General features: G+C 35.1%; 1 protein-coding gene across 1 annotated transcript in view; it reads left to right on the forward strand.

Moving 5' to 3' along the window:
* Positions 1-3,462: 3,462 nt before the first annotated feature.
* LOC129004235 (death-associated protein kinase related-like) overlaps positions 3,463-22,770 on the forward strand; it is a 79,344-nt gene continuing 60,036 nt past the window's right edge. Inside the window, exon 1 of the mRNA XM_054432725.1 lies at positions 3,463-4,119. Within this exon, the coding sequence (XP_054288700.1) occupies positions 3,974-4,119 (146 nt within the window). The 5' untranslated portion in view covers positions 3,463-3,973. The remainder of the gene's footprint in view (positions 4,120-22,770) is intronic.

Raw genomic sequence — 22,770 nt, forward strand, 5'->3', positions numbered from 1 at the left:
AAAGAATAAAAGAAAAAGAGTGAATAAAAATTTTAAAATCCATCCTTAAATAAAAGTGAAACATTGAGTCGACGTCGACACCATCCGCACAGCGTAGAGAAATACAAATTTTCCTGAGGTAGTAACTGTCATTTCACGTTGTCATAAGTCCCTAATGCCAAAATTTAGTAAAAAATCCTTCCGCTGTATTTTGAGATATCCCAAGTAGTAGAAAAATGAGAGAAAAATTGTTTTGATATTAATTTTAAACTTATATTAAAACTGTTATTAATATGAGTATAGTTGACAACCGGCACATTTTAAAATAGTTCAAAAATTGTTTTACAACTTATATTGCAACAACTTTACAAAAATTGTACAACAATTTAAAATTTACTTTCCAACAAGTTAAAAATTGTTTTCACATAGGGCCAACCATCCCATGGGGATATATACTACATAAGACACAAAATAATACAGATTTTGTATGAAATGAATTTTTATCAGTAGAGTATTTTAATTAAATAGTTCATAAAAACAAATTTTGATAAATAGCTAGAAAAAAAGTTTCTTCCCCCAATGGGTCTTGAACCTAAGACCTCCAGTATATGCTCCACTTGCCCTACCCCTTAGCTATCTGTGATTGTTGAAATTAGATGTTTTTAATTGGTCAAAGAGGAGCTGACAGTTGCAATGGTTGCAATACTTTAAATATTTTTGTACTATGATTATGTTATGCATCAAGTTGTAGAATTGTTTTTCTGGGAGTTGAGGAGAATACCGGTATTTGAATATAGATGAATTAATTAACATTACTAATGTTATAATTATTGTTATAAGATTAATTCCTAAATTGTTCAACTATTAAAAATTTTTTAAATAAGATGAAGGAAATCGAACAAAAAAAGTTTTCATTATTATTATTATATGTTAAGCAGGTGTTCCCCCACTGAATCTAGTATTGCAACTAAGTTATCACATTTAACGTCATCAGAAACTTATCACAAAAATCGGTAACTTATGAATTATGAGTTTACCTATTCAAGTTATTCAATATTCATAATGTAATAAGTACTACAAAATTATAAACAATTGTATTTTTATTTAAAAAATTCTTTATAAGAAGAGTTAATTTACTACCATGCTTTACCTGTACAATAAACACAATTTGTTATGTATTTTAATAGGTAATTTTCCAATTACTTCATTTAATTTTCAATCAAAAAGTTTAAAACATTATAATCTGTTATTTAAACATGTTCGATAAAACCTATTTACCTAGTATATATCCAAATTAAATGAAAGTGAGTTTAAAAACAGGGATACAACCCATTAATTAAGAAAAATTCAATTCAAATTCAATTCATAATATCTTTATTCATTCAACAATACAACAAAATAACAATTGACAAATAATATACATTACATAGAAAAAACATCTCATATTTAAACATAAACATAAACATAAATCTGTGTTCTCGCTGATTAACCATGTACATGAAAAGGTAGATTGCTCGGAAGAAGTACTTGGACTAATGATATGACTAAGGCTTTTGATTGCCTAAATCACTCGATCCTAAGATTAAAACTACAAAAATTGGGTATAGTAAATGCACCTTTAAATTGGATTATGTCATTTCTTGGAAATAGATCTCAGTTAGTAGCCGTAAATAACTTAGGTGCTGATAATGTCATAAGGCAATACAGATCAAAAATTCAGAATAACATCAACACTGGAGTCCCGCAGGGCTCAAATATGGGACCTGTGCTGTATTTGCTATATGTCAATGATTTACAAGAGACAATACAAGAGGGAGCTCTTTGGCTTTTTGCGGATGATGTTTGCCATATAGTTAATAATAAAAACTCTGAGGAAACAATACGCAATTCCCAGATAGGCGTTCATCAGATGGAAGAATGGTGCAACGACAACAAATTAGTACTAAATGAAAACAAAACATCAGTTTTAAATTTTTTCAACACAAAGGCACCTGACCATAGCCCTCTCTTAAAATTAAAAAATCAAAACTTAAAAATAAATGATAACGTAAACTATCTTGGAATCAAAATAAGCAATAACCTTAGATGGAATATCCACATTGATCATATAACCTCAAGACTTGTGGTAGTATGTTGTCTTATGCGCAGACTACAAAACATAGTGGATCATCATATCCTGATGAAAGTTTATTATGGCTGCTTTCATAGCGTATTGAGTTATGGCATCGTACTTTGGGGCAACAGCAGTGAAGCAAACAGAGTCTTTCTACTACAGAAGAGAATTATTAGAATAATATGTAAACCCCATTTTTTAGAACATTGCAGACCACTTTTTATTAATCTTAAAGTTCCCACCCTTACCTCCGTTTATATATTGGAATCAGCTATGATGATATGGAAAATTCCGGAAGTCTTCAAACGCAACCACGAAGTACATAATTACAACACCAGGCAACAAAACCATATACACCTGAATTGTCACCGAACATCATTAGTAACAGCTGGACCACATCATACTGCAAGTAAGATATATAATAAATTGCCAGAAGAAATAAGAAGCTGCCAAGACAAAAACTTATTCAAGAAAAAACTCAAAAATTATTTAATAGAAAAGGCCTATTACAAGTTGGAAGAATTTTTGGAGGAGTAAGAGAAGATAGGCCCTACCTGAAAATTAAACAACTCTGACGACCACGGCTGGAAAGCTACTAGTGGGATCAACACAAGTATACAAGTAAATAATCAAACAAATTAAACATTTATTTCAAGATTGTTAAAACGAGTATTTTAAGAACTACACAAACAATTGTAAACAATTTTAATATTGTAATCAAAATTGATTTCAAAATTTTATTGTTGAAACTTGTTTTTTAAGAATTACACAAACAATTAATTGTTATGCATTGTAAACAATTTAAATATTGTAATTATATGTTTTATCTATGATATTGTTTAACAAATTGTTTTATAATTGTTTATGACAAAACCTCGACAAAACCTAGTAATAAAACAATTTTAAAATTGTTGTAAAATAGTTACAACTGTATTAAAAATTTTTATACTGCAAAAAACTGATTGTTAAACAACTTAAAGATTGTTTCAATCTTATATTAAAATTGTTGTAATATGAAGTTTAAATCAAAATGTTTTAAAATTGTTATACAACAATAAAATTGTAATACAGCTTTTGACAGTGAAAAATAAAATGGTTTTGCTTATTGGGATAGGCTATATTACAGACAGACTTAGCTCATACAAGTATAGGATTATTGTCTTATTGTTCTACATTACAGTGTTGAGTGTTACAGTTCACTTTAATTTCCATAGGTGGCAGCATCAGTACAGTAAATTCACAGAAGCTTCATTGTAGTTGATAACATCTCCACTAGGTAGCACTGGGATCTCTGTAGTTTCTCCTTCTTGTTGACCAATCAGAATGCGTTCTCCCAACCCAACCGAATGTTGTCAACGACGGTCGACGTCGACGACAACAAGTTCGTGTTCAACTGTTTTGCTTCTTGTTTCGTTTGTTGCTGTTCGTGTTGTGGAAAGAGACGGTGGTTTCACATCTTGAACGTCAACAACAGTTGTTGCAGCGGAATTTTCGAGTGATAATCTATTACCTGAACTAAGATTTGTAGTATTTAGCTCGATTAGTTCGAATGCACGCACGATGTAATTTAGTGAGTTGGGTGACGTACTTTGAAAGTTTTAACGGATCTGGCCGTCAACAGGTGTTACTAACTTAGAACGTTTAAAATTCTAAGAACTAGGTAGCCTATTATATCGTTTGTTATTGTGTTTAGATTACTGAAAATCATCCAAGTTTGTTTCATAGTGTGTGATGTTTTGTACACTTGACATTAACATAACCTAGATAATTCACAGACGTTGTAGAAACCTAGTTTGTTGAGTGGTAACCTACTTGTCAGGTGCCTTCAGAAAGGTAAATTTATTGACTTTGAACTGTGTCAAGCTACAGCGTGGCCTGAAAATGTCAAAATCAGCCTTTAGAGACGGTATTGGACTCAATGAAAAGCAAAATGGACTCCTCAAAGTGAGTGAAGATGTGCTGTCAACTATAATTAAAAACGAACCCATCTCCAATGTTTATGATGTTGAAGATACACCATTTGCAAGGTAAGAATACCTATCCTAATATTTTCATAATGTTAAATAAGCATGATAGAAATAGGTAGAAGTTCCTAAAAGGGGGAAGCCTACACCTGAGTTTAACTTCCCTTAAGTTATGCTTTTATATGCAATACAAGCCAATAATTTATTATAGGCTAAGTTAATGGCGAAATGATTTAAAACTTTACCACCCAAAGTACTTAAGTTAATTATAAATTCCATTCCCTATACATAAAGCACATCGCTACGGGGTTGCCACCCGTCTTGAATCTGGAAGGACAGTCCCGATTTTGGTTCCTTAATTAAGTTATGCCTAATTTGTGCTTATGTTAATCCGGGAGGGAGGGGGCCATGTCTCGGTTTTTCCCTAAACCTAAGGTTGTAACCCTGCATTTCTACCTTAGTATAAGAACTTGATTTACCTTAAGAACCTCAAGTTCTTACAAAGGTAACTTAACCAAATCAAGTACAGTAAGGTAGGCCTACCGATAATCTACATATGCCTAGACAAAAAGAAAAATTGTAAGTTAATTGTCTGTGTTCAAGTACAAATCACGTCCGTAAGGTTCGAAGGTAGAAGTCCTCTATCTTTGGAAGATGTTGGTTATAGGCCTTTTATTAAAATTGCAGTAACAGGTTGGATGGAGCATTTTAAAATTGTCACAGCTTAACGAATCCACTAACTTAAGTTAGACTTTTGGATTTTCGTGTGGCATTTATTTTTGATATTCGACCCTGTCGTTTAATCGAACATTAAAGTATAAGTTATTGATTTGATCGATCGACAGCCTCCAAAATTTAACTTTTAACCAGAGAACCAAACTTCCAGGCCTAACAATTATTGAACAGATCTATTATTACCGGTACCATGGTTATAGAGAATCAGATATCAAAGTTTTGCATAAATTTGTTTTTATACTCTGAATAGAATGAATTAAAATTTCTGTTTTAATGTTGGAGACCATATTAATTGTGAAATGTTAAAGTTATTGTTTACCTAGTTTAAAATGATTAAATGATTGAAAAGGGGTACCCCACTGTAGGACTTTTTTTATCATATTTCAGAGTTCATCGTTTTTTTTTTTAACTCCAACCAAAGTTAAACCACCCGGAAGTATTCTTCTAGCGCTATTAAAAATGTTACTTTTACTTGGCATTAGGTAAACAATCACAAGTGGAATAAGGTCCTCACTGCAGCAGACCTGTAAACTAATTGACTTTCAATATTAAGTTATTAAATATTTCCATTAACAAGACATATGTAGCCTTAGCCTATTTATTTAACATTCATCTTATCAAATTAGCCTACTCTTAGGCAAAATATGGTTATTTTTTCATTCAAAACTTCTAACAGGAGAAGCACCTGGGTTATAAGAGAAAAAATGGGTACCGTACCAGTAGGCCTAGGTAATTTGTGTCGGCCTATTTTTAGTGGCCTAGGCCTATATATATATATTAAATTGAACAGATGGTGTTTTTGGCCTGTAGGGACCTCAAAACGAAAAAGTAAATCGGTCCCTGGTCCAGGTCTTACCTTGACTAGGCCCTTACGGTAATAGCTTATTCTCTTATGGGAAATTCGCTATATAATCCAGAGATTTATATCTAATTCTTTAATGTTAAATAGTTTGTTTCAATCCAGTCCAATGTACCTTTATGCTGTGTTATGGACGTTGCAAACATTATTTTCACGTTTTAATGTCAAGCTCATCCTGTTTATGTGCTATACTGAACACATATGTAGGAGGCCTAGTGTTATTATCATCGATGTATTTTATTATTTCCCAGTCCATTGTCTTTGGTCTTCATAAAATGTCTGACAATTGCAAGCTGCACCTTTGGTGCAACGAGCGGTTAAAAATTATAGGTACTTTTTAGTTGTATTTTGGCATAAATAATGGATTAATCAAAATACGATTTGATATCACTAACAATAATCTAAAATTATTTTGTATAGGAAAACCAGAACTATGAAACGTTAGACAAACAATTAAAATATGTTTCATTTAAAGTCTGTTTTAGGCCTACTCATTTTTATGCAGAAAAGTATTCAAAACAGTTCTCTTTAAAAGCTAGAATATCCTAAGTTTATTTTGCATTGCACCACACATGCACATTGCACCTTCATGTACCTATACTGTATATACTACAATGTAATATGTTCGCTATCATAGTGATAGATTGTCAAAGAGAATTTTGACTTAAGACATAACGTAGCTGTAACAATGCCTTTTAGCGAATTTCCCGTAGAAGCTATTACCGTAGTACTCATGGTATGACCTGGACCCAGGACCAATTTACTTTTTTGTTTTGAGGTCCCCAGAGGCCAAAAACACCCTCCGTTCAAATTCATGTATATATATTTATATATATGTGTGTCCGTTAGCGCGATAACTTGAGCAAAAATGATCCAATTTTGATGAAATTTGGTAGAAACGTTTAAACCTACATTTATTCAAACGAGTTCGCGAACCAGCATGATCGGACTATGGGAACGGGGGTTTATGGAGTAAAAATTGGGTTTTCCCACTTTTGAAACATAACATTTCACAATTTCTTTCCAAACTATTTTGTAGAGCTTAAAAAAAGAAACAATTTTGTATATTGAAGCGTTGTTGTATGCCTAACGGTTACCGAGATAATAAAGAAAACTTTAAATTTAAAATTCCCATGGTATTCTTAAGGAGAATTAAATAAACTGTTGCAGTTTGCTTGTTTATGGATATATTTTAATCAAATTTGGCAATTTTGTTTATTTCATAAGCTATCAACATTTCAATAAAAAAACACACCTCAATACCTTCCCTGTAGCAGCAAACCTTGGTACTCATTAAAATTAATGTTATTTAAATGGGAAATAAATCTGAACATTTTCAGGGTATATTTTAGTAGAAATCCAGCCAGGTAAATGGAAATTCGCTTAGTCTGCAGGTTTGCTGTGGCGGAGGTATTTGTGATAGTTAGATAATACAAGCGGGTAAGCCTGCTTAAGTAAGTAAGTAGGTAGTCAATTTTATTATAAAAAGAAAATACCCCCGCCGCAGCAAACCTGCAGACCAAGCGAATTTCCATATGTCTGATTGGATTTAAACTAAAATGTCTACTTAAAAATTTAACATTTATTTCCTATTTATTTCCTAGAATTATTTTAACAGGTACTTAGGTTTGCTGCATCAGGGAGGGTAAAACTTTTTTTGTAAAATGTTAATAGTTAGTAAGAAATAAAAACATTTTCCAAATTTGATCAAAATATGTTCATAAACAAGCAAACTACAACAGTTTACTCATTCTCCATAAGAATAACATGGGAATTTAAAATTTACATTTTTTTGGAATTTTCTCCGTAACCATTAGGCGCATAGTAACACTTCAATATACTAAATTATTTGTTTTTTTAAGCTCTACAAAATGGTTTGAAAAGATTTTGCAAAATTTTATTTTTTTTGGGTCAAAAATGGGAAAAACCTATTTTTACCCCATAAAACCCCCCGTAAACCCCCGTTCCCATAGTCCGATCATGCTGGTTCGCGAACTCGTTCGAGTTTATCCCGCCTTACACCTTCAAACCAAATTTTATCAAAATCGGACAAAAATTACTCAAGTTATCGTGTGGATGGACACATATATATATATATATATATATATATATATATATATATATTTATATATATTTATATTTATATATATATTTATATATATATATATCTCTATATATAGATATATAAAAATTTGAACGAATGGTGTTTTTGGCCTCTGGGGACATCAAAATGAAAAAGTAAATCGGTCCCGGGCCTAGGTCTTACCATGAGACCTACGGTAATAGCTACTTCCCTATAGGGAAATTCGCTAAAAAGATGTTACTTAGCCTATTAGCTATACTTTTTAGTTTAGACTAAAGATTGTCTCACGTTCACTTCTGCCCTTCTGCAGTTTAGCAGTAAAATTATGACCATTTTAAGTTAGTGGGAGCGACATTTGGGTAAAAGCATTGACTATATACAGTAAAAGTGAAATAATACTGTTGCACAAAATCATGAACAACTTTAATAGGCCTGATTACGAATCTCAAACAAATAATCAAACGATCATAAATATTTTAACGGATTGAGTAATATCAATACCTACTCAATAAAATTATTGAACCATGGCCAGAGCGAATACTATTGTATTGATATTCGATATTTTTCCATCTTGTTTTGTTTGTAAGAATGTAAAAATGGAGTTTGTCCGTTGGTATGTAAAATAAAAAAACAAATAAATAAAAATAGCAATCTGCTGTAAAATATGCTGAGGAAATTATAAAATAAAAAATAACCCTAATGAACCAAATATTATCTACTTGCATTCAAGTGTAGCCTATTATGTAGATTCGTTAATCCTGAAGTTGTTTTGTGTTTTACTTGGGTTTGTGCGGCTTTAATTTAACCGAACAATCCTTGAAATAGTATAATAGGTATCAAATATTCAATATTTAGGGAATTCTAAGGTATTTTTACCATTAAAACGTGTTAAAAAGTAAGAGAACATTCTTTTCCTCTACAAAACGTATTTACCTCTACACCGATTCCATCAGATGGCTTACAGAATCTTAGTGTCGTCCTATGTTTCTAAATGCTGTGAAATGTTTCATTACTCCATTATTTGTTATTATAATTTTTCAGAAATTTTGATTATATTTGTGATCTAGCCAGGGTGTAAAATTCCTAAATTAATTGACTGTGAAGTATTAATGTTTGCTAGATACCACAAAAAAAATCGTCAACAATTGTTAGTTGTTTTACAAGACTTCATTAGGCCTACCGTAATTTGACTGATTGGATTTAAACAATTAAATATTTGCTTCAAAATATCAGATTTTATTCCCTATTTAACCATTAGGTTTAACAGACTTGACCTACTTGACTTATAATTCCGTGAGTTCCTAGGTGGAACATTGTTCAATGAATTCTCTGTTTGTGATAACCATCGATGTATAATAAATAACTCTACGTGATAACAGCAGGCAACCTAATGATTTGAGAGGTGAGGTGTCTTACCTTACTACTAACTTCAAACCCTGATCAAAGACATATTTTTTACGGAAAGTAAATAAAAGATACGTCCAATAACACTTAAAACTTATGATTATACTGTTAACTCACAAGAGGGTTTAAATACGTACATAAAAGATGGTTAGTGGTGATCCAATCATTATCATAATCATACCCAATAGGCGAATTCAATATTTTTTACTTTTCTCAAAATATTCATTATGTATAGCTCTATGTATTCGACTATATGTATTGTTTTGCGTCCATTGGTTAACTTATTAATCCAATGACAAGCCACTATTAGAGAAACTAAACACCGATACCTCTTGTTAACATTATTTTCTCCCCGCCCCCTGCTAGCTCTAACCGTTAAAGTCCAGACTGTGGTGTGCAGTAAGTGAAATGTATCAGATAGCCTTGAGACTTTTTCTACATGTAATCAGAGTGGTGTCGAACCAAGTAAGTGGCGGAAAACTTTGGTAACAGCCGAGTCTTGTCGTGATGTCTCGTTAAGTGCTGGACTAGGAACTTTCGTTTACATTACGCATTGCATAACATGTGGTGGCAGTTCTTAGTCAAATGTACAGTCCGTGTAGCCGGTGCCGGTGTCAGGGAAAGGTGTCGGTAGACGGGAAGCCGGTGCACTGATTTCGAGCACTCACTGGAGCGGCAGTAATGGGATCGCTAATCCTGTGGTGATTTCGAGCATGGAACCTCCAGGTCTTGAAGGACAATACATCTGTCTGTTCATTGATGAAATAAGTTGGATTCTATAACCTTTGCCGTATCGACCTGGGCTGTTATCAGTAGGCCTATAAACTATATAGTTTATAGTTTGGGTCTAGACTATATAGTTATAGGTACTTAACATGTTATTTGATTGTACCTTAAAATATACTAGGGTGGTCTGCCGGTACACTTTAAACGCATAAATTAGCGAAGCATTATCTTTAAGATTGTCAATAGCTAAAGCAGCTAACAACCTACAATATGTTCCCTTTCAACATATTCACCGTTTGTTTGCCCGATATTATTTAAGTTCTAAAGAATGACAAATTTATCCGATAGTTCATTTATTTACTTAATAATAAGAATAAGAATTGATTAATAAGAATTTATAAAAGGTTATTGGACATGTGTATTTGACATTTCGTTTAAACGGTCAAGAGCTTCTTTATTCTTTGCCCAAGATCCGTGTCTGTTAATGGACATCAACCGGTCTAGTGAAAATGGTGGATCCAGAAGCAGGCCTTCAAATGTCTTAACTCTTGATAGGTCTACGTGGGACAAACCTAAGCTAACTACCTATCATTATCAGCTTCTTCCGCCACTGCTTCATCTGGTTCTTCTTGTTCACGACGCCACTATTACAATATTTGCATTATTGGTGCGACGACCAATATTACGACGTGGCCTTTAAGGCATGCTCAAAACAAATATAGCAGAACTGTTACTTCCATTAATAAACTATTACATTTTAACTTTAACCTAGGATGAAAGTAAACATTGAAATGTAAAAAAAAAACAGTTACAAACAATTAACATATGTTCATCTTATTTAAATGAAACGAGATAAACCCATATGTCATAAGCCCAATATAACTTTTCTTTCAACTTACATTAAAATAACAAGCGAAATTGCGTGACCCGTAAAATAAAATCCAGAAGGAAATTTGAAAATAGTTTTTACCACAAACATTGTGCTCAGTATTCTTTAGCTGTTGGCCAAATTTCATATCAATTGGTCAAGCCATTACATTCTGATGCTCTTACAAAGAAGTTACAAAGTGAGGGAAAGTGAGCTTCGCTCAATCAATAATTGATTTTAGATCCTAGGTAGCCTAGGGCCTATTCACACTGGGCCACCATGGTGTCGACACCGGTGGTGACACTGGTGGCTGGTCAAAATGCGCATGGACCACCAGCTCAGCCACCAGTGCAGCTGCAGCCACAAAGCTCTCAGTTGGACGTCGAAGAGGCAGGTGCTAAGCGTATATTTATTTTTGAAATTGTGAAAACAAAAGAAAAAAACGAATTTTTTTGTTCATCCGTTTTTATCAGATATAAGTACCAGAGAGACTTTTTTCATTCACTACCAAGACCTTAGAAATAACCCTGACACGTTTCACAATTAGTACTTACTCAAGATTGAGTGTTTTAAGTTTTGATGAGCTTCTGGGACGTCTGAAAGATAAAATATCTCCAGAAGAGAAACTGCTACTATTGTTGTGGAAAATTAAATAAAAACATAGTTAATACACCATTTATTAATAACACTGTAATACCTTGACTCAATGTATATATTACAATGACGAAAAGATGTAAATGAAATAGAGTACCTATACATTTTGTTATATCAATAAAATCGTTTCCCCATATTTATTACCTTAGGCCAGGCGCACACGGGCGATTTTGAGTTGCGCAACAGTTGCCCGACTAATCGGGGGACTGTTGCGCAACTCTCTCGGAGACTCTGAAGTCTAGCGACAGTTGAGCTGGAGTGCGCACACAGGCAACTTTTTAGTCGCGGATCTAGTCTTGAGACGTGTTGGAAATACAGTACATTCGTAACAGCGTTCCGAATGGATTTCTATGATACAGCCGTAGTATGTGCTTTGTTGCTGAAGTTTCGCGCGCGAAAGAAAAAGAGAAGATACTGGGTTCATTCCATATATATAGTGAGCGACTTGTGAAAGGACAGTTTCAATGACTTTAAATATAGTCGGCCTCTTCTCAAACATCCTCATCACGCACACTCATACTTGTAATTTTCTAAAATCTTCACACAAGAGAGCAAACACTAGTGACAGTTCTGACCACGAGTAGTTGAACTCCTGGGGTGAGACTGAGCGACACAGCGACTATTTAGTTGCATGTGTGCGCATCTACACTCGTTTCAATGGATACCAAACCTGGAGCGATAGTCCCGCAACAATTCAGTCGCAGAGCAGTCGCTGGCAAATTGGGTCCGGGAACATCGGTTGCAACAGTTGCGCGACAGTCCCCAGACTGTTTCCTTCGTGTGCGCACTCCAATTTAAAACAATGTTGAACATTTTAGTCGGGCAACTGTTGCGCGACTCAAAATCGCCTGTGTGCGCCTGACCTTAACAACTTCAAAAGATTAGTAAACTAGTATACTGAGTAATGCCCGCTGGTAGTGACTGGTGGCGCTGCCAGTCGCTCCAATGAGAACAGTCCGATAAGAAACCATGGTGCGACGTGGTGGCGCCACCAGACTGGTGTCTTTGAAAATCGCAACCTCGAGCCACCGCATTTCTGGTCGCGCGGCCAGACGCGTCACCAAAGCTCAGTGTGAAGATGTCCCATTTAAATCAATGCTAATGTAACGTAGCCACCATGGTGTCGCCACCGGTGTCACCACCATGGTGGCCCAGTGTGAAGGGGGCCTTAAAAAACGCAACCCCGAGCCACCGCATTTCTGGTCGCGCGGCCAGACGCGCCTCCAAAGCTCAGTGTGAAGATGTCCCACTTAAATCAATACTAATGTAACGTAGCCACCATGGTGTCGCCGGCGGTGTCACCACCATGGTGGCCCAGTGTGAAGGGGGCCTTACGTGTTCACAGTCTGTGTTAACAAAAACGTACTACTGTAGTATAAAGTTAAGTAATACAGTTCAATTTTGTTTCTTAATTAAATTGTGGATGTGAAACCATTTTAAGGCATTTTCTAAGAACCAATATTGGATCTTTTGCATACTGACCCCGTTGCAAGGCATGGGTATAGTGGCTAGTTTTGTATAAATGTCTAAATCAAAATTTATTCGAACGAGCTCGTGCACAAGCATGTTCAGACCATGGGGACGGAGAATTATGGTGGTTTTGTAGGGTAAATTTGGGGTTCCCTATTTTTGAGCATCACAACTTAGGATTCCCCGATTTATCTTAACACAATTCTCAAAAGTTAATGAAAACAAAAAAAAAAATCCTAGAGCATCTTTCCGCGTGTGAAACTCTGTTTTTGGACGGAACACTGGTGGATGTTCCACCGGCGCCTATCCAGTGTGTTCGTTACTTGGCCAAGTTAAAAGTGTTATTTGTGTATAACAGTAATTATTTATTTTGACAAACTCATCAACGGATGAAAGCTCTTCAATCTCCTTATCCTTCTCTTTTATCGACAACCTATGTGCCCCAGATGCATGAAACAGCTGTAGTTGATTTTATATACATAAGGGATCGTTTGACAGAAAAGGTAACGTAAACCATTTTATATTTCACAAATTTTTGTTTTCATGAAATGTTTACTAAGTGCTCAAACAAAAACGTACGTACAAATGAACAGTACGTTGCGCAGAGAAGAATCAAAGCAAAGGAAGGACACCCTAGTACGGCAAAAGTTTATCGATATAAAACTAAAACAATTGAGGGACTCGCACATTATATTGTTAAATTTTGTCAAGTTTGTGGGCCACAAGGTCAGAAAATAAATGTGGTAGTTTGATTTGAATGTTTTTCCCATCTTCCCCTATTTAATCATCCTTTAAGTTCTAGGAAGGCCAAATGCTCGAAATCACCATAGGATTAGGGAACCCATTATTGCCGCTTCAGTGCAATGCTCGATTTCACCGTGATTTGGGTTTTCGTGCTCAAAATCAGTGCGCCCCGGGAAGCGGCGAAGGGAACGTTATCGTGTGGGTCGGCATTGTGGCCATGGGAATGAAAGCAGATGGGAACAAAGATAAGGCTTCCGCCCAACCGAGGTTGAAGAACTGACTTCAAGGAGCTTTGTGACCTAGGAAAAGTTAGGTTGGATGTAAAATGTTATGAACTTAAGGTACATTTTCAACTCGGATTCCACGCCATGAATGATCCTCCAGCTTGCGAAGAGTCGTCATAGACACAAACACATAAGTCCGACGCGGAAACATTACCACACATTTGGTCGTTATTACTAGGTTTGAAACGATTGGTGTTACCTTAACTATGATTACCTGACTTTTATCGAAGTATTTAAACCTTTTTGTATAAAATTAATTCAAATGATAACAATAATTAACAACTGACAGCAAACTATTCAGTCTAGGTCAGGAAAATGTTAGGCCAGAATTAAATAACAAATTGGAGGGTACGAGTTGATCTAAAACGTAAAAGTAGGCTACAGGCAGTGTGATGGATAAACAATTGAGGATACAGGTACCGTACGTGTAAACTCGATGATTGAACACTGCACGGTCTTCACCATACCTCACAACACAAATGACAATGTCGATACAAAACTGCATCGCTTTCTTGATCGTTACTCGAGTAAACAAAACTGCCGAAAGAAACGCCAAAGGTTACCAAGTACCAGTAATTAATCCAAGTGCATTCCTTATCATCACCGTTTCCTCGTTGCACTGTTCTTGCAACAGTTGTAGACCGAACGGCCGTAACCTTAGCTCGAGGTCGCTTGTGTAAAACAAGTCAGGATAATAAGTCTTCATCAAAACGCTCCGGCAGTACAGAACAACTAGCTCAATTGGAGTACGAATAAATTCGCATCAGTTGCTTTTGCTAGCTAATTGTGTATGGCCATTAGCTTAACTGTTTTCAATTAATTTGGGTTTTGCATTTTGGTATAGAATGGTATAGGGGACATAACAACTGTTCAGCAATTTAATACTTCGTGATAAGCATAATACGAATAACATTAGGAATGTTAAGCGAGCTCCGCACGAGCTCTCGCGTTGTCGAAGTTGAGAATTCCGAGAAAACCTACAACTCGGCTAGCTGTTTGGAGACCTACTTTACCTCAGGCGGGGAACTCTAATCACTCCGAACAACCGAATAGCAAGTGTCCAATTAAATTCCAGGAAGCCGAATGTAGGTTAAATAGGAAGGACTGCGTGTACGCGTACCAGCGAGCACATAATAATAATAATAATAGAGAGGACACGGCGTTTAACCAAATGCACTGAAAGTGTGGCCAAATCCGCCATCTTGGTCCGTCATACAGCCTGAATCCAAGACCCGCGAGCACAGTTCGCATTAAAAACCCCGCGACAAATACACGATCATAAACAACATTAATAGTTGACAAAAAATTCTGAAATTTTGCACACTTGTAGATATGATACTGAGGAAAACGATGGTGTTAATATAAAACTATTAGTTACGATAGTAATTGAGTTATAAATATGTTTAATACTTATGTAGTTTAATTTTTCAATTTCAGACATGAAAAAGTTGTATTGCGAGGAAATTTTTTATTTTTTGGTCAGAGAAATTTCGTCAGCGGGAAAGTTGTGGATAAATAACCAAATTTAACTATACGATTCACCAAAAATTTTTATCATGTTCGGTTTTCTAAAAAGTCAGGTACAAAAGGGATCCATTGCCGCTGCTCCGCGCCACGCCCGCTGCGCCGCCGGCTGTCTTCTATACATTTAGCGTGCAGTGTTTTAATGTTTTATACTGTTGTACTGTCATATTGTATATATTAAAGAAATTTTCAAATATATTGTCTATATAGAATTTTCAACCGTTTAGCACAACTTTTTAAGGACTAATTAGCTTCCAATATCATTCAAGATAAACTAAAGATAATTCTGTAAGTTAAATTAAACTTCCTAAATATATTTGTAAAATTACACTCAATTTATTGCCCCAGAAAAATTACAGTTTTATTGAGATGTTGCCTGATTTTATTTTTGTGAAGACTTTCGTTACTTATTTTACAGTAGTAGCGAACTCTAACATTGGAATATTTTTTAGCAATAATTTTAATTAGGTACTAAACAAAAATGATTTTTGTCCATATTGTTTCATATTCTGAGAAATGTGTACTATTTGGAAACAAATTTACACCTACACATTGTCCAAGTATTTTGTTCGTCAAGTCCTCAATTACATTGTTTTCCTTTACACTAAAATCATTTAACTTTATATCTTCACTATTCTCATCAAGCATAGCAGAGACGACTAGCGCGCTGCACACGCCGGGACTACTGTCGGGGAATTAAATATGTGCACTCGAGTTTGAGCCTAAATATCTCTTGAGATGAATTATCAGATTTTGTTAAGACAAAAATTAAATATAATCTGGGTTAAATACATTTTACGTGGTAACAATTTAAAAAAATTCCGTTTACCAGAAAAATTTATATAGTTGAAAGATCCTAAAAAGTACAGATTTTTAAGGGGAGTCTGTCCCTTTTACGCCCTAATGCTATTTAAATAGGAAGATATGCACCAATATAGGTACGCATTCCTCAGCAACCTATAAACCATTTAAAGTGAAATTTTTACTACATGATCTCTATGCCATAGGTACCCGGCTTGCTAGTTAAAACTTAAATATATTCTTGTTTTTTATTTTTTATTTTTATAAATAAAATATGCAATTTTTTTACCTGATTTATTTTGTATGTTACCTTGGTAATGACTTAAACCAAATCATTTTAAACTAAAAGAGGTATCAAGCACTACTCGCCATGATGTGAAGAAGATGTGTGTGAAGTTTCATATTGCTATCTCTTATAGTTTTTAAGTTATGCGTACCTAACTTTTAAAAAACACTATTTTCGGTAAAACGCCCTTGAAGTTCTAAAGGGCTTACGTCGCGCATCCTAAGAACATTGAAAAATATCGTGCAGTACTATTTATTTGTTTTTTTTAATAAAAAAAAAACTTTTGCAAAATATGAAGTGTTATATATATAAATAAACACAAAGAATTAAAGAATTTTTTAAGATAAAAATAAAAAAATCTTTTTTTTTCACCAAAAAGGTACAGACTCCCCTTAAGAAACTCTGCACTAACACTGAAGTTTAAAATTTAATTGTAAACAAACTACTCAGCCAATCTTTCTGAAATTGTTATGGCTTATTGGTAGGTTTATTGTTAACAGTTCCATGCATTTTAACATTTTTACTCACAATAGTCTTTATAATGATGTTTTTTTTTTTTTTTAAACGTATGCTAACATCGTTAATAAGACGCTAAAAATGACGTTCAAAATGCCATCGTGTTTGTTGACACAAGAAATAAAATAACACTAATATGACAGATTTATAATGTGAACAAAGATGTTTTTTAAACAGATATATATTTGTAAACAAAAATTTCTCCCGCGATAAAAAGATCGATTTACTACGGTAAAAACAATCGATTTACTTTAAGACATTTCCAACAATATACTAATACGACAATGTACTTCCAGAAAAACCTAAGTAATTTTTATACAAAAGTATTTTTACATTTCAACAAAGCCTATGTAACCAACACTGACTCGAAGCATAGCAGACGACCAGCGCGTTGCAGACGCCGGGACTAGGCTAGCGCCGCCATCTTTGTCCGTTTCGTCGGCTAGTCAGACTGCCACGCTCCTGCGCTCCGAGTAGCGCTTCTATTTTGTTATGTGTTCGCTGACGCGTACGGTGTGTGGCTAAACTCCCATTGTTAAAACAGCTGTTCACATTCAAATGCCGGCCTTGTGGACACATCATTAAATCCATTACTGGTGAACCGAACGATTATGCAGATAAAACGTCAGTGTTAACCGTGTTATGAAGGTTAGCCGGATGAATATTCATATCGGATCGACTGTTATTCAGTCCTTGATTCCGGAACGCCCGATGTGGGCTTCATTCATGATGTTGGCAAGTGAATCGAACCATTCATCGGACGGATGGTGTCAATTATAGGATTTGATGTTTCACTTGGTCGGTGTAAGTTCTTGAATTGATATCAGAAGTATGCCAGATTGACAATTATTGCCAGCTTATTAGGTTATCAGCATTGCCCAGTTCGTATACTATTTATTTTTCAAATGAAACTCGAATTAATATAAAACATTCATTTGGTTAAAATAATATATCGGTTTGATTAACATAAAATAGTTCATACAGGCAAACTATCAGGTCTATTTCATGTAAAAAATTAAACAACCCCTAAATAAAATACAAAGATAAACAGTATTTGTTAATTATTATTTATTTTATTGCTGACAATATTCCCGTGGCGGAGCACGGGAGGTTAACTAGTATAGTTAAATTAGCTATTATCATAGGTCTCATCGAACCTGGACCCGCGGCAGATCTACTTTTGTTTGGGCCGATTTGTGGTATGTGTTTTTTCGTACGATAACTCAAGTAAAAACCATCCGATTTCTAAGAAATTTGATACAAACGTGTAAACCTACGTTCATAAGAACGAGTTCGCGAACCCGCATCATCGTACAATGGGAATGGGGCTTTATATTAGTTGTCTTATTTTGACCCTCAAAAAATAAAATGTTGCAACTTCTTTTCAAACAGTTTTGTAGATTTCAACCAACCAATAATTTAGCATTTTGAAGTGTTGTACAGGTAGGAAGGAAATTAAATAAAAAAGGGTATATCTGAAATTCCTTTTTTATTCTTATCCTAAGCTACGGTATTTTATTAGATTCTACCATCACACACTTAATTATCTTGTCTATAATAGCAAACCTAAGTAGCCTAAACTCGTCATTTCTTATGTTATCTAAATATGGGATACATCTCCGACATAATAAGGAAATGTTTAGTAACAATGTAATGACGCAAGTGGAAATGTGTAGTCTGCAGGTTTCCTGTGGCGAAGTATTTAAGAGTCTTCCATAGTGGAAGCCATGTTGGATTTGTTCCCCATAAGAACAATGTTAACTTTGGGCCCAAATATCTCATCAGCAAATTGTCATATAATTATGGATAAGGAGTTAAATTTAAGGAATTGCGGTCCTCTAGAGATTGACGTTTTTTATTTCACAATTTTTAATTTTTATAATGAATAATTGATTATTAATTAGCTTAAAATTAAGCTAATTATTGAAAGGAAATGAAAATGGATTTTCGAAATTCAAAAACCTCAGTCACGAGTCTATTATGTTAAAAATACAAATTATAAATTTCAAAGCTATATCTTAACAAATAACGCCGTTACGTGTCCACAAATGATGCAATTCTAACATTGTTCTTATGGGGAATAAATCCAACATGGCTTCCACTACGGAAGACTCTTAATTTACATCCTAGTAATTTTGTGAGGGATATTAGAAACGTATTGACTTTACTCTTGTGTCAGATTAATATTAGATATAGCTCTAATTATTGCAAACTTTCTGTTTTCATAATGTAAATACTTGAATAAGTAGATAAATGGAAAACTATGAGTGACATTTTAATACAGTACGCATATACATCACGGATTAAACCACATTAAACCCACTTCATATGGATCTTTAATCATATAGCAGAGCTGTGATCAGATCTATGATTCTGACGTGATTTGTCTCCCGGTACAAATACACAGAGTGTGTTTTGGACTTGTATCAGCTTAAAAGCTGTTGTATTCCATTCTATCTTTATTGTATTCTTAAATATATAGCTTAAAATACGCGTCGCTGTCTAAATTTATTGAATTAAGTCAAATTGCATTCAACCGAATAAAACAATTTGGTTCAAACTCCATCGAGCTACTGGTATACTCTTCATCTTATTGAGACGCCGTTACCAGGCAGTGGTGATAGATTGACACTGTACAGTATATGAGTTTATTGTAGTGTGAGACTGAGATGATGTCTGGACCGTTAACACGCCGTGCACGACACACAACATCTCACAGTTATCCTAACTGTAGCATTATATGTCTGTCCTCTGTTCACCGACCTAGTACAGTAATCCTTGCTGTCTCACCCGGCCAACAGAGCCTGTCTTCATTGTCTTTGATCTAAGTTTGGAAACAAACATTTTTTCAAGTTAATTAGTCAGAAGCTTTGAACAATCTGAATAATGTTAGAGATTGTAAATATTCCCGTATAGGTTTTTTATCCTAATAGATCATCTGAAGACAAGTAATTTATGGTTTGCTGTTCGGTTGAATTCTTTGGTGCAGGTAGCTAAGACCGTGTTTTATTTTTACTATTTTGGGTCTTCAGAAAGGTTGGGACATAATACTTTGGAATATTATGTCCTATCTCGTTTAGTTTAAAATTTGTCTGTCTGTACATATCATTTAAACAAATTATGGCTAGAGCTACAGCGTTGAGATTCTGCAAAATGTTCATCTAATTGACTATCTTTGTGTAAAATGAGAATAAAAACTTTTAAACGTTTTTAAAAATTGTGGCTAATTATTTCAGGCAAAATTTCACAAAACCCGTTAATTATACAAAGAAATTAGTACATTTTATGAAGATTCCAACGATATCTTATAAGGTTTAGTTTGAAAAAAACTGAAAAATTAATTTCTTTCCTGCTATACCCACAGTTTTCTTCATAGTTTTAACACAGTTTACTGTACATAGAGAAAACACGGATAGTTGATTGGTCTTTATGGCAACAAAATGATCAACATTGAACAACACAACTAGTGTAGATTTAACATTCGGTCTACACTATGGCCATATTTTGACCAGATACAGATTGCCTAGTTTATGAACGCTGTAGCGAGGTAGGCAGTTTCCGGCCAGCAAGGTCGAGATGGGCAACTGACCTTTGCCGCCCATCAGACAGACGTGGTCCGAGGTCAGTCCCTAGGGCGGCTCTGGAGATGACGATTCAGATCACAAGGAGGTTCGCCGTATACAATCAATTACTGGAACGTTTTGGATGTAAATACGAGTACCTTCCTCTGGACAATCTTTTAGGTGTTGTTGTTGATCTAATGTTGATCGCAAACAACATTGGGGATAATTTCTTATATCGAGGAAATCTCTAAGAATAACATATACAGTTATTAGTTATAAATGACCAGATAATGTAATTAGTCCCTTTACGAATTCAATTGTTAGTATACGGATGATGAGTCACACTCAGAAGTTGATCTGGATTGTTATAATTGTATCAAAGACCCAGGAATGTTTTTTAACTATTGAACATTACGTGCAATATGGAAACATAGAACAATTTAAGACATTAATTTGCTATACAACTTATGAAGTAGTTTGTAAAGACAGCAAGAAGTTTCGGGACGACTGTGAACTGCCCCTCAATGACTAGTCTTGTTCTGTATCGTACTGTCAGTCATGTCCCCCAATGTTTCCCCAAGTCTGCTAAATTGTTTCTGAAATAAGTAAGACACACAAGTTAGAGCAAATGTATGTGTAGCTTTAGCGTTAGAGACGTGTAGTTCTTCGCACATGTCTGTCCACGAATCCATTGTATATTTATACCTACGTCAAACACATTCGTGCAAAGTTTCCGTTGCAGTAGTGACTCAGTCACTCACCGATCAATAACCAGCGACCGTGACGGTGTTGAGTGTTGAGTGTCTGGTGCTGTGAACCGTGACGGCGTGATGTTTCATAAACCCGTCAACTTGCGACATTTGCGCGGGTAACTGTCCTCTCCAACGCTCCAACAGACATCCAGGACGATCCTACCTCGACTTCGTTGGAATTGCATAGGTAAATCTGTAATGGGAATCGAGGGAAGAGGAAGCGCCAGATTGGTGGTTTCTCGGTTTTGTAGAGAAGAGCGACTCATATAGAGGAAGGAAGCATATGCTGGAAGAATTGTACAATAGAGATTATTTCATTCCTTTATCTCTATGAAGTTCTCGATCCCCCCTAAAAAGAGTTCTACCGCAGAAATGTCGCTTAAGACATGCAAAAAATCCAAAAGAGCGACAACGGGGCTTGTACATCCTACTTATGACTTGGCCAAATCTTGCTTTAAGCTAGGCCATAACCAGTTCTGATCAATCCTTGACAAGTCACTATCAGTTATTTCGGATAGTGAATATCCTATCTGGATATAAACTAGTTTGCACTAGGATCGCCCGGAAGTAAATCAGAGGGCGAGACGAGAATATCCAATGTCGCCGTAAAAACAGCGGACCAAATCTGGAAGAATCGCAAGGACGTTTCACGTTGGGTGAAATTATTGCTTTGTCCTAAACTTCGCGGTTTGATTCTGTGTTTGCAAGCCAAATCCGAGGGAGTTGGTATGGTAATGGTAAAGTTTGAAACAGAAGGAAAGAAGGCTCAGTGAAGAGTATGTAACTGTCTTTTAGCTTCTTTAAAACTACCATTTGCATATTTTTCTTTATTATTTAAAAGAATCAAAATGTCTTTTTACCGTCTGCCCTACTGCTTGCACCAACGAATCAGTTTATTTACAGCAGAGCTTGATTTTTACCATCTTTTACGTATGTCTTGATTCCGTGGCCTCATGAATGACGTCATGTTCAATTTGAGAAATTACCTGTTGTACTTATTCTTCAACTGTTATCTCGGCATTCATGTTGTCTTCTATGATTTATCTTAAGTCTTCCAACATTTAACATTACGTCTTGGGACATTTTCCGTTAACTTATAACACATAGTGGGATTACCTAGTTGTCGGACTATCGAGTGTCGGGTAATTGCATGCTTACATGTAAAATCAAAAACAACATGTTTTAAATTCCTTTAACGTTTTACACTGAAGATCTTCGACACCGGTCCTGGGGTATCCAGCATCAGTGTCAGTCAATAACACTAAACTACCGCGGTGGCAGGAAAGTGGCGGGTCCATTGTACAGGGAGTCACCACAGTTTCCTCGAGTGCGGGGAGAAACCTAGAGAAACTCCCGGAAGTTTCCCACCCAATCGAGTTCTGGGGAAACTGGAAACTTCCCCTTGTAATGCAACTAATTAATATAGTGATAAGTGTGAGTAATGT

Source organism: Macrosteles quadrilineatus, unplaced genomic scaffold, assembly GCF_028750875.1.
Source record: "Macrosteles quadrilineatus isolate MER2022 unplaced genomic scaffold, UCM_ALF_1.0 Scaffold_9__3_contigs__length_116548681, whole genome shotgun sequence".
NCBI classification, from domain to species: domain Eukaryota; kingdom Metazoa; phylum Arthropoda; class Insecta; order Hemiptera; family Cicadellidae; genus Macrosteles; species Macrosteles quadrilineatus.